Genomic DNA, 13848 nt, shown 5'->3' with positions numbered 1-13848 from the left:
GATCCATCACAATAATGGTTGGCAACAGGAAGGAATATTGTGGTCCAGCAGGAAGTGATTGGAATCCATTATTGGAAGGGAAAAACATGTGAAAAAACAACAATTAGAAACACAATGCATTTCTGATCAGGTCACACTTTTCAATAAGTGGATTGTTGCATGAATATGAGCAAGTACCAAAACAAAATTAACAGGAATGGAAAATGTGCAAACATGCATTTACTTCCTCATGTTTCTATGAACTGCTACAAGAAAGTAAGAATAATAGATATGAAAATGAAAACTGGTGAACAACAATTTGAGTAAATCATTTTGTTTGAGAAGACAGTATTTTCATCACAATTATTTCCAAAACAATGGTTTCTTAATATCACACTTTTTTTCTCTCATCTTAAGACCCTTAAGTTCTGAACAGTTTTCGTACCTTTATTTCCGATTTGCAGAGCTTTATAAAAACCTCAGCTTGTCAGTAGCAAATCATAAATGCAGTACGTGGTGGTGACTTTTTTGTCAAAGATCTGCTACATCTAATGAAAACTCACCATGTACTGGGTTTATCATCTTAAATATAAACGGAATGTGCAGTTTTTAAGAAAAATCACATTACATTAACATAGATAAAGCTGAAGTTAATTGTTCATAATGAGGTAAATGTCTTCAACAAGATATTTTCAGTTTTAGAAATATAAATAAATACCTTGTGCATTTTGGCTAGGATTTTGGATTTCATAAGCATTTACAATTGAATTGGAATAAAAAATAATAATCTAAACAATAACAATAGGGTTCTAGAAAATTTGTTCACTGGCCAATCTATCAGAATATATAGATGTTAAAAGTGCATTTAAGGCCATAGGCAAAATATCAAGCATACCATAATTTTGCATGGTGCAGTCATTCATGATGATTAGTGAACATCTGATGGTGAATAAACAAGATTATAATCTTACTACTTTAGAATAAATTTAGATTTTGGCCTTAGATATAAAAAACAAACTTTTTTTATTTATTCAAAGCTGTATCCCACTGCTTTTAATCTGCACATTCAAAACTGTTCAAACTGTGTGTTTGACTTTTCGAAATACGTACTCACCATCTTTACAAATTGTACTGACAACACAGACACCCGACTCTAAGTTATATCCACTAACACAGCTGCTGCAATTCCTCTCCCCAGGACCAGTGCACGAATAGCAGCTTGGATCACATCTAAAAATTCAAAGCATTTGAATATACTACATGTATTGAAGTATACATCATTTAAGACATTAAAGTAAAATATCAATATATTGCATGCAGGTGCCAAAATGTTTATGTCTCATGAACAAAGATGTGTTGCACATGAAGCTCAGAAAACTCAAATACAAAACAAAAATCACAAACAACATTACTGTGAGTAATTTTACATAATTTTACAGTATAACAATAAACTGTTCAAAGTTCACTTGGACTGAGCACCAGTTACATTTTAACAATCCATGTCGAATTCTATTGAAGATGGAGAACAATATAAGAAAATCAACACAAATAAAAACAAGATTGTAGAAAAACAAAATCTATTTTACTTACTTTTTGCAAATGCTTTGAGTGTCTCCATTGTCTATTACTTGCTCCAAATAGTATCCAGGGCTACAGTTTGACACACACCTCCATTCTTCCATGTAATAATTTTCAGCACACTTTGTGCAAGCCTCTGAGCCTGTGCCTAAGGGAGACATAAAATATAATAGAAAGGGTACAGTGAATAAGCACACAAAAGTAAGCAGATGTCTGTTATTCAGAAAATCTGATGGTGTTCATTTAGGATTTAAAATCTCAAGTTTCACCTTACACCAACTCCAACCCATTACTTTCTCCTTTAAACAAACAAGCCTGACAGATTTTTGGTTGACATCTAAGAATGAAACTAAATTAGGACAAAAGAAGACTGACTGCCTTGAGAGCTCTTTAAATGGGATCCAAAGCATCCATCATCAAAATTTATATCCATTTAATTTTATACTTCCTATAACAAGAAGTACTGTATTAGTTCTGTGTGGTCTGCAGGTACTGTACCACAGCCAGGCTCAACAGCTGCACACAGCTGGGCGCTGAATTAACAATGCCTCAGAGCGGTACTGCAGTGACTCAGAATGCAATCTGTTAGTTCCCCCACAAGCAGAACGTGTGATTACCTGCACAGGTAGCACAAGCCCGATGACAGGGCTCACACTCCTTTCTGTGGCCATTGTAGTAGCTTCCAAGATCACAGCTCACTACACACTTATTGCCTTGTAAACTGGAAATAAGAAAACAGAAAAGTTGCAGTACCTGTATTATTTCAAACACTGTATTGCAATGCATTTCAGATTTCAAAACACTTAATGGATTCGCAAAGAATAATTAAAATGAGAAGTAGCTGCAGACTAAAGTCACATCCTTCTTAAAGACAATTGTGTTGTTAATTTTTATGTAGAAAAGCAAAATCAACCTTTCTTAACCTATTTTATTAGTCTGGAATCTTGGTTTCTACTCAGAATTCTAGTGCTAAAAGAATAAACATTCTATCTGTGTATTTCAGTATATTTAAAAATATATAAAGTCAATAAAAATGGTCTCTGTGCCAACAACAGTGATAGAAGAATCATTTTGTAGTCCACAGCAATAATGATTTGGGTAGAGGCACCAATAAATATTTGAAAAAAAAGGCTGTCATCTGAAGTATCGATTTCTTCTTCCTCTTTCTTCTTCCAGAAATATATTTTAAATTTCATTTTGGTTTCGAAGACTGTTTATACCCAGATTATATATTTCTTGAACAGAAGGGTTAATTCACCTGTAAGAAAATGGCAGGTTGTTTAACGTACCTCATGCCTGGTCTGCATTCTGTACATATCTGGGATGATGTGCATTTTTTACAATGCTCACTACATTTCCTGCAGTTTTTTCCATCTGCAATAAAAGTACATACATAGATGATAGCGTCTACATAAAAGCCCTTTAAGGAGTAAACACATTAGTAGGCAAGTACATTATCTGTGAATAAAACCAAAATAGTACAATTTTCATCTTGTACATACTTCTAAAATACATAATCCACAATGTTTATTAAGACAAAGTTGTGGTATTAAGTGGCATTTAATCACAAGAGTCACAGAAAACACTTAATATTCCAAATCAAGCATCTTATTTCCCTGCTTTATCTGTTTCCAACGGAGGATCAAACACAAACTGGATGAAACAGAAATGATTTTCTTCCAGTTGCTTAAGTTTCAATTTGCTATGTAGAAGTGGCATACACTGAAGTGCACAAAGCTCTTCAATGGGGATTCAGAAATGAAAGCATGGGTGTTTTCAAAATGCTGGATGTTCACAGAGCTGCAACAGTAATTCTTCAGACTCATTAAGTACTTGCCATTATCAAGGTAAAAGCTCTCAGGACAGCTAGAGACACAACTGTTGGTTTCTTCGTTCAGATAGTAGCCAGATTTGCAGGAAGAACACTGGTCACTACGGCTGCCCACACAGGTCTCACACAGCGAGTAGCACTTCTTGCAGCGCTTCTTATCATCTTTGAAGAACCCCGAGGGACACTCAGAAACACATGTCCTGCAGGAAAGATACGTGGCACTCAGCAACCGAACCTAAGGCATTTTTACCATACACTAACAAAAACACATTACAGAACATGAAGATGCCAGCTGTCTTACAGTCATAATGTACACCACTGCACTGTTGTTTCTACTGTATATTGAACGAAACACACGTGGATAATTAATTGGTATAATTGGTGAAAACGGAGTGTAGCTTACAGTAGCTGTTCAACAAATTCAAAAGGATTCTAAAATAGCAACTGCAGTTGAAGAAATGACTTAGTTCATCCCTTGAAAATGGGCTTTATTCTGACATTGCAAAAGTTTTAATGCAATTCTGAATTTAAGCTCCATCATCAGGAGAACCTGCATGGCCATGAGAAAACTCCATGCGGAAGGCACCCAGACCAAGATCAAACTTCAGACCCAAGTACTGTGAGGCAGGTCTCCAGACCTAAACCAGCAATTCCTTCCAGCAGAGTCCTTCTGATAATCTGTTTGACTGTAGTACCACTGTGTAGTACAATATTCTTAACAAAAAACAAATCTGAACAGAAGAACACTGGAATGACTTAAAATAAAAGGAGATAATTTGGCCTATTGAACTCATTTGACTTTTCTGTAGTTCATTAATCTCAATTACACTACCCAGTCAATACATACTCATTTGTTACCTTTCTTATGTTCTTAAGCAATTGAAGGGTAACAACTAAAATCACTTATAACAAGCAAAAAAGTATTGGTTTTAATAAAATAATCATTAATGCAGTGAAATCAATATTTATATCGTGCAACAGAGATAATTATTTGGAATTAATTCAAGTATTTCAAATCATAAAAAAACATTCACCAAGACAGTCAAGGGCAACAGAGATACTGACCTAGTTACACAACAGTGTAAATTAAGTTTGGAGTCACTTAAGAGAGAAAAACTTAGCTCTGCTTGCAGAGGACATTGACAGTCTGGAACCAACTCTGAATCTATGGAATTCTTCAATAAACGTAGAACATTAAGCTACTAACAACATACAGTAACAAGCAAGTTGGGTTCCCTGCCTCCACTGTGTGTGAAGCTTTTTAAGTTCTTGATTAACATTACAACCTTGTGAATATCTTTCAAGCAAAATACTTTAAATTGGCATTAGTGTGTGTTTCTGTGACTTTCAAATACAGTAGTATGTCAGATACATTTATTTTGATGTTAGTTTATTAATTCACTGAACTTCAAATCTTTTTAGTAAATATAATGATTCCCCTGTTCATCTCAGCAGGCTTAAGTATATATATAGTGAAATATAAGAATTCTTCTCATTAGGGCACCATAATGAATTTATTGTTTATGGCATGAACTGAAAAAGGAGTGGAAAAACAGAAAATACAATTTGAGCATTTGAAAGATCCTTGATATGAGCTTTTCCATTAGATTTATGGCATCCTGAACATAATGTGCAGGGGCAGCAACATCGTTATGTTTGAATACATGCTGTTGTTCATAGTAAATGTACAATTGAGCATTTTCAGTTGGTTAAACTGGTTTTGTTTAAGGGATTGAGTCAACACTATTAAAATTTGTTCCAACGTAGAAATACATCATCATCCCTGGAACTGCTAACAACATTCAAATACCGTTAGTCTTCCCGCATGAAAAGTCTTTATAAGAAAATCCGCTGCCATTTCCATCGCGTCCTCCTGTTTTGTCAATACTGAAAACAACTTAAATGTCTGGGCACTTGGCTCTTTCAGAAACAAGTACCCCCGGAAACATGATTACAAAGTAGCATGCAAGAAGATAATTATAAATATTGTACAGCTGTGCAATAAATACAATGTCTGTGCTCATGACTGTTTTCCTTATAATTAGAGGGGTATTGTTTAATGGAACCGTTGCATAATAGAAATTGAATTGAACAAACTGAACTGATTAGGTAGATGACTCATTTATGTAGATGACTCAGTTACTGATATGAACATCTGGAGGTTAAGGACTGTATTACAATTAAAAAACCAAGCTGCAAAGTTGGCACAGTAAAGCAGGCGTAGACCTAGTGATATGTAATGACATGATTTTTCTGCACCTGTAAACATTTACTGGCATATTTATTAGACACTAAAGATATGAAAGCCTGTGTTTGATCTAATTAGGTTTTTGGCAACCAAAGTACGACTTTGATCCTAATTGAAAACAAACCAATTGCTAATACCAATTAACCTTCATGCTCCACATACATAGAGGAAAAGAAAGAAATAGCGCTAAATAAATGTTCACCCATCACCAGGTGTCATAGCCATCATAACACAGCATAGTTGTACATTCTTTCAGTGGCTCTCAGGATTCAACATCTGCAATTATCCAGTCTTCTTTTATGATTCTATCATAAAATTGCATTTTAATTGAAAACTACTTTTTTTACCTTGTGTTGTTTTTAAATTTCATGAAGGAATTTAAACAGTTAATGCACTGATGGGGCCCAGGTCCTTCACAACGGTTTTCACTACATTCAGGATCACAAGGTCCTAAAAGACAAAAATGTTATACTTATTTCTCAGTACAGTCTAAACCCAGAGTTCCTTTCATTATGGTGCTGCACATCTTATTAATACCCCCCAAATGAGTGTCCAGGTGTTGCCTTTCCTTGTCTTCCTTTCACTACATTGTGCATCTCCAGGCACACACGTCCTAAGCAATGCAGTCAAAGGCAGTCAAGTGGGTTTGTATACTGCAAAGCTGCAGCATTTTAAGCCATAAAAAAGCACACAGGCCAGTGGATAAGGCAAAACCTTTAAACGGGCTAAATGGATATTATTATTACTATTATTAGTAGATGTATGATGAGTAATAACAACAGCAACAGTGATGATAATATTATTTGTTTTTAGTTTACTTTTGCATGTATTCTTTTCATTTATTGTATTTTATCATTGAGCAGTCACAACTTCTTGTCTTACAAATACATTTTTGTTCATGTACATTTTTTGTTGAGTGGTCTCATATACATTGTAGATAAGCATGTTATTATTTAACAGTATAACAGAGTAAAAAGGAACAGAAGATAAATAAGTATAAGAATCTGTCTAAGTGGGGTGGTACAATTTCATTTAATGTTTAAGAATCGGGTATCCAAAATTGTATACCTGCCAGGTATACAATTATCAATAATTATCATTATTATCATGATAAAATAATTATCTTTATTTCGAGATAATTTAAAATACAAATGGACTCACTTTATACTATGATTCTAAGTATGATTCCTGATACCATGCAGTTTACAATATAAACTGAAACTAACATGAGCTTTTGCATTGTGTTGTGCATTGCATTGTGTTATAACATTTGATATTAATAATGGCATTTTGAGGCTCTAAATACATATTTAAGCAGACAGTCATCAGTTAATTATTAGAAAGCTGCCTGATAGGTATTAGGTCAAGCTAGGGCATATCCTGGTAACTAAGAAATTTCAGGCCAAAAATAATATTTTATGTTTACTATAACTGATCACTGTTTATTTCTCTTAGAAACAATTATCATAATTTACTGGACAAAGTTTATGAATGCATGAATAATCTGGTTAGCAAATGCAGTTTTTATTAAATGAAGTATTTCTAACAAATACAAGTATAATATCATCAAATTACCTAGCAAAATAGGTACTTATGAAAACATAAGAAATCATATGATCAATTTATGAGGAATGTTCCCCACCTTCACAAGTAGGGTGAGCCATAAAATTCATTCAATGTATCTGAAGGGCAACATCAACAGAGATTAACAATTTAATGTACTTATTATTTGCCACTTAGATCTATAACTGAGGATTAGTTCATTTGCCAAACAAGCATTTAACCGTTTGCTCAAAATAATTTTCTGAACTCTAACTGGACTTAGTAGGTTCTCTGAATTTAACTTATACTGTGGATAATCTATAGAACCAATCATGTAACATTTTTGTTTGACAGCATTAACCAAATAATATATGATAGGCTGTGTGGAACCTAAGCAGTCATGAGAGGTGATATTTGAAGAAGCAAAAAAATGTATTCTTAAAGAACATATGGTGCACAGCAAGTGGTTTTTGAGAGCTCTTCTGATTAGAAATAATTTACAATGTTAAGTGAGATGGAATTAAGTGGCTAATATTTCATTCCATTACCTACCCAGGGATAGATCTTTAAATTCTAGTTGCATTCCTCTTCTTTAGAATTACAGTTACAGTCAGAATTAAGTGATTTTAAACTATGCAATCATATTCTATCATGGCATTTTCATGTCTTTCCCATTGTCCACATGAATTGCTATTTGTGGGAATTATTTGGAAGGATGGAGAGTAAAAACTGCAAAGCAATATTGATTATTTACATAGCTTCTGGTATTTCTTGAAAAGAATACTGATGATTTTTAAAATTTAGCTGATGTCTTTATCCAAGGAAACGTGCGTGAGAGAAAATCAACGTACTGTAAACAAAAAAATGAACAGTCTCATCTCAGACAACAGATCCCTAAATCACATACATAGCTTTCAACACAAAGTTGATTTCTCATTGCAGGAGGATGATAATCAATCTGCCTTCAGTCGTTAGGACAGTCCTGGCATCAGATTGACTCCATGCTGACCTATCATGTAACACGCACTTTTCGGTGCCATCGAGTTCAAAGATTTAAGTCACACCTACGTTTTTATAATGGATAACACTTGGATTTGAGTTGAATCTCTAGGAAGAACTCCAATTTTATTATAACTATTTTGATATTTTGCCGAGGTGCTCATATGAACATAGAAATAGACTATTTAAGGGTCTTGTTGAGGAACAGAATGTTCTATTTTTAAAATATTTCAAATTAACCATTTAATAGTGTTTCATATTTGTGGTCACTGGGAGCTGTTCACATACTGAATATCATCAACCGTAGCAAAACACCAGGCTGAAATGAAGGATCTCAAACCTCCACAAGCAGATGCCTTCTATGTTATGTTCTTGTGTTACACTAAACTTGCTGTATTTCATTACACTTACAAACCACTTAATTGTCGGTAATGTGCCAATTTTAAGGCATTTTTTAGTTTTATGTAAACATTAAATGCAGTATGATCTGGGGTTATCACTTTTCAATTTGTCAGGAATTCGAGACTTCACGGAAAGTAAATCTGTTCAAATGTTATGTATTGCACATCACTATGACCAAATGAACTGAAAACAGGGAGGTGGCACATTTTGCCATGTTATCTTTCACTTGTTTGCTTGAAGTACAATTAATGTTTTTAGTGGACTGTTTTCAGAAGAGCTGCAGTTCATATTGTAAGGAGTATCAATAAAATGACTCACCGCTGTACTCCTCTAGAGCACAGTCTTCTTCATCCACGTCGGCTGACCGCGGCTTCTCGTGACGCAAAAAGGAGTAAGGATGAACAGAGGTGCCATAAAGAACAAGAGACCACTCCTTCAGTTTCCCTGTAATGTTGAGAAAGTCATTTTATGACTTTACAGTGAAGTGTTTGCTGTTACTTTAACCTACATTAAGGTTTTGCTGAAATATCTCAGTTTTATCAGCTGCAGTACACACCTTATATTAAGGCTTTTTCATTTTAACCCTTCTACTGTCTTCTAAGAATTCACCATGTTTACATCTGAACAAACATAGTGATAGCAAAACTAGCTTCACAAGCTTTTCCTACTTCATAACCACAAATAATTAGGTCAATTTTCTAACACATTTTTAAGCAGAATGCACACATCACAATCTGATACTAAAAAAAAAGAATAAAGCTCAAATTTTAAAATTACATTATGCAAACACTGACATATTCACATTAATAAGTGTTATTTTATAAATGTTCTGCTGTCCTTTGCATGTGGTCTCCAACATGGTCTGCTTGTATATAAAAAGAAAGACTTTGTTGGTTTTATAAAACAATCAAGCAGTTACACAAACTTATAAACCCAAACTTTGTTGTTACTAATAGTATCTCAGTTATAACTGTAGTGCATTTTTGTCTTAGACATTTATTAATATTAACAATATCACTGAACTTGTAATGCAAGACATTAGAAATTATTATTTATAGATAAAACACAATTTTTATTTGTTTCAGAATAGGGCATTATATTAAAACAATATAACCATAAAATTCTACCTCTTGTATAATTAACCTGATATATAAAGGGTCTAGTAAACAATGGCTATAATTCTCACTTGTATTAGGACATAATTTATACACTATGATTATACACACATTATCTTATCTTACAACAGTTTCAGAGGAATTGGCTTAAGGTTTCAGACAGAAAGGCTGGTTTATTGTATCTATTACCTGTGGATTTGCACAGGGACCTACAACATATATAATTCCTAGGAACTTTGTGTCTTTAGTGATGATGGGTATTGACTAACACGGTGTAGAAAAACATGGTTCATATTTGTCCACTAAAAACAAGTTACATTATTTAGTCCTATGATTTTCCAGTAAATGTGTTTACGTTTTATTGATTTCCTTAATAAATACTTAATTCTGTGTGTTCGTGTTCATACCTGGCACTTTCTGACTCCTCAGCTGAGATGGGGTATCGTGAATTTCGAGAATCCAGTCTCCTGCAGCTTTCTCTCCCCAACAATGAGTGGTCATGAACTCCCAGTTCTTAAAGCCTTCCATTGAATGATCAAATAATCTATATAACAATATAGAATTGAATAGAACATTTAATACACGCAGAAAAATCACCCATAGTCTGTTTCTCAGGCTTCCATTTTAGGATAAAAAAGTCTATTGATGGTTCTGAACGCTCCCTGCTCCAAGAAAGCAATTGTCCAACAAACAGTTAAGTACATATTATAATCTTTCACACACATGAAGACTTCTCCCTTCAGAACCCTTCTAAACGTAGTTATGGAAGTGTAGTCCTCTGTATAATTATATTGTAAGGTGAAATATGATTATGTACTATACAGATTCCTTGATTTCCTTTTTTAAATTTTTTTTTTAGATTCTTTTTTTGAATAGCGTGCAGACCTTTTAATTAATTCTCTTACATATTCACTTCCTGCTCCCAATTGCTGCATCACTCTGAATCATAATGTAAATACTTTTAATGCAGACTTTACTGTCACGGCAGTACTTTGACTCCTGGCTATATTCCTCTGCTTTTGATACCTGATTATATTCCTCTGGTTTTGATACCTAAAATAATAGAAATTCAGGTTCCACTTTTGGGAAAGGGACTTGTTTACCATTTTTCACTTAAAGGTCACTGTATAATAAGAGTAGGAGCTTGACAGGGGGAAAAGTGTTGAAAAGAATCAACACAGTATGTTCAACAGGTGGTACGAAATGAAAAGGACAAACCACCCCCATAATTATGGCTTTCATTTGTATAAACAAATTAAATATCAAAGAGGACACATGTCCGTCAGCTGAGTTTGAAGACAAATTAGCCCATCTGGAGCAGGGCCTCTGTGTTACATTGCCAGCTGCTAGATTAGTGTAAGAAGAAATAGTCAGCCCTTACACTTCACACTGCATAAGTAATGCAGGTGGCTGCATTCATTTGTCTAATGGTAGATGCCCAACCAAATAAGCAAGAGAGAACTTTTGACATTTGGCTGAAATGCACTAATTTTATAAAGCATGGCACTCTTGAGTATATTTAACTATGATGGTCAACTCAACTGGTCACTTGGATTGAAGGTAGTACAAACTCAACGTTTAACAACAATGAAAATGCAGAAACAGGTCATTCTACAATAAAATGATGTGCAGGAAAAAATGTTAAAATTTGTCATTAATAGAATTTGATTTGCTACTTCAGCCCAGCTGGAAGTTACAGGGGGTGATAAATGTACCAGCATTCAACTGTAGTACAAACCCCGATCAAAAAGCTTCACACCATTACATTATAGCATGAAAAGACACCATTTCATGTTTTTTTTAAAACAATATTCATTCTTACACTGGCATACACATCAAAGGTTTTGGTTGAATCAATGGATGCATCATGAATACAGATACTTGTTACACCCAATGTAATTACACATAACAATTGTTTTATTGATTTAACTAATTACAAAATTCATTAGACATCTCACTGTTACATTCAACACCTAAAGTGAACATAAATCAGCAGCCATTTGTGTCAACAGATAAAATGACCAAGATAAAATATCTGTAATGGGGTTATTATTTTAAAACTGTAGAAACTTTATAATAATAATAATAATAATAATAATTATTATTATTATTATTATATAATTCGTTACACTGTGGCTGTGTTGTGTGTGTTAAGCTGCTGTTGCACTGCAATTTCCCTCACGGGATCAATAAAGTATCTATCTATAATAAAATTAAAAACTGTAAGAATTATCTCTAGATAATGTAGCTAGATAATACAGCAGCTATTTTCTATTGTTGAAGAAATACAGGCCTTTTTTTCTCTTATTCTGACAGCTCAGGTATGTGACAATGGTTACAAAAGTCATTTTTGTTAAGCATGACATTCAGTCATTTACAATGTCCCCAATGTCCGTGCACATTTCAGGCTAAAGTTTACAGTCATGTTGCTTTGCTAATCATGTTGATAGACTATGTGGGAGTGACAGTTCCCCTTGTCAAATACAACACCTAAACAAAATATTAATTAACAGATGTATGCTTGGTTGTCATCAGACTACATTCTACTGTACTGTAATCAGCTATATAATGCTTAATAATGTATAATATTGAAATTTGGAAGAAATATGTAAGATTGGTGAATACATATTAATAGTAGGACGTAGGAAAAAGTAAAGGACCTTACCCAGCAAAGTAACAAATAATAAGGCAACACTTGACACACGACATTCACATATACCATGTGTGATCTAGTATCAGTAAGTTTCCTAGATCTAGAAAAACAAATATTCTAATTCTTGCCACACAACCACACAAAGAAGAGGATTAGAAATCTCTTCCATTATTGTGTCCACTTAAAAATGTTTAACAGCTATAAGCCTTTTAGACAATGGCTTCAAGCTTAGAAGATACTTTCTAGGCCTAGGGCATGTATGGAAACAGTCTATCTATAATTTTCATTCACTAAAAATGTTAACCTTGTCTTATTTATCTTAACATCAATCTACAGACATTGCTTCCTTTTGCCACAAATGCCTCTGTCCTACCCTTTAAAATTGTGCTAGGTTGATGACCTATGACTGACATCTCACTGGAATTATTCAGAATCCTCAGAAGTTGACAGTGAAGGCACAGCAGTGGAACATTCTTGTTTTCAAGAAATGTTTCTAAACCTGCCCCTAAAAATACAAACAAAAGAGAAATCTGCATCTTGGGAAGCAACTTTGAAAGCCGACAAAGTGATCTATGAAACAAAGTGGCAAAAATCCTATTTCGACTGGAACTGTTTTTATTATTTTTAGTCCTACAGTAGTTAAAATAACAGTAACCCCAGTAACACCACCACAACAACTAGGAAGACACAATCATTAATCCCTGAAATACTTTTATTTTGTTCTAGTCACCAGAAAATATTCTATTTTGAAGAATACATATTTAACCTATATCACTATATCATTGCATTACAGTATGTTAATTTTATATATCACACTGTGAGATACAGTAGATGTCTAGGTCTGCATATGTACTGTATGTCCTATAGTTAAATCTTTGGAGCGTTAAGAGGTGTATGTTCCAAGATGATTCATCTCATTGCCAGAAGCCTATAAAGGGAAATATAAAATAACTTTAATGCTGTTTGTAGACTGGGTTTGTATTCCAGTATTAAAAAGGAAAGAAAAGGGTAAAAATCATCAGAAATAAATTATTGATGGATAGATGATTGTTTTACGTCATTAAGTCATGGTACTTGTGGCATGGTCCACTAATTAAGAGACAGCACATTAAGTCTCTCTTTAAACTTGAAGCTTCGACACACTTTAAAATACTGTGGAGTGTCTTTGACTCATTTGCACCTGCAGACATTGGATACACTAACCTCCTTTGAACAGCTATCCTCTCTGGGAACTGCTTGAGCTATCTTTCAGCTGGCAAAGATGACTGATGAGGAAATTCAGATAGGCAAAACCAACTAATCTCAGCTTGTAGTCAGATCTTACTAACCATTTACTATGGAAAACAAAAGATCCTTTGAAGAACTGTGAGTCGGAGTCAGAAACAGTGCCATACAAAATCAGAAATTGATCAAAGTAAAAAGTTAAATGTATAAGTATGTATTAATAAGTTCATATGTTAAGAAGAATCTAACTTAATATAGCAAACTGCTACTTGTCTTA

At 33.9% G+C, this 13848-nt stretch overlaps 1 protein-coding gene across 4 annotated transcripts in view; it reads right to left on the bottom strand.

The window, feature by feature from the left end:
• Positions 1–13848, bottom strand: part of pcsk5b (proprotein convertase subtilisin/kexin type 5b) — a 144814-nt gene that overhangs the window by 42413 nt on the left and 88553 nt on the right. For all 4 annotated transcript variants that reach the window (XM_006626990.3, XM_015367947.2, XM_015367953.2 and 1 more), the window contains 8 exons: positions 10102–10238; positions 8898–9023; positions 5984–6086; positions 3395–3588; positions 2847–2931; positions 2175–2278; positions 1570–1705; positions 1094–1209 (listed from right to left, as the gene is read on the bottom strand). In XM_006626990.3, the coding sequence (XP_006627053.2) occupies positions 1094–1209; positions 1570–1705; positions 2175–2278; positions 2847–2931; positions 3395–3588; positions 5984–6086; positions 8898–9023; positions 10102–10238 (1001 nt within the window). The remainder of the gene's footprint in view (positions 1–1093; positions 1210–1569; positions 1706–2174; positions 2279–2846; positions 2932–3394; positions 3589–5983; positions 6087–8897; positions 9024–10101; positions 10239–13848) is intronic.

This window comes from Lepisosteus oculatus, chromosome 3 (assembly GCF_040954835.1).
Source record: "Lepisosteus oculatus isolate fLepOcu1 chromosome 3, fLepOcu1.hap2, whole genome shotgun sequence".
Lineage (NCBI taxonomy): Eukaryota > Metazoa > Chordata > Actinopteri > Semionotiformes > Lepisosteidae > Lepisosteus > Lepisosteus oculatus.
The sequence above is the reverse complement of the archived record's forward strand: the minus strand, read 5'-3'. Positions and strand labels throughout refer to the sequence as shown.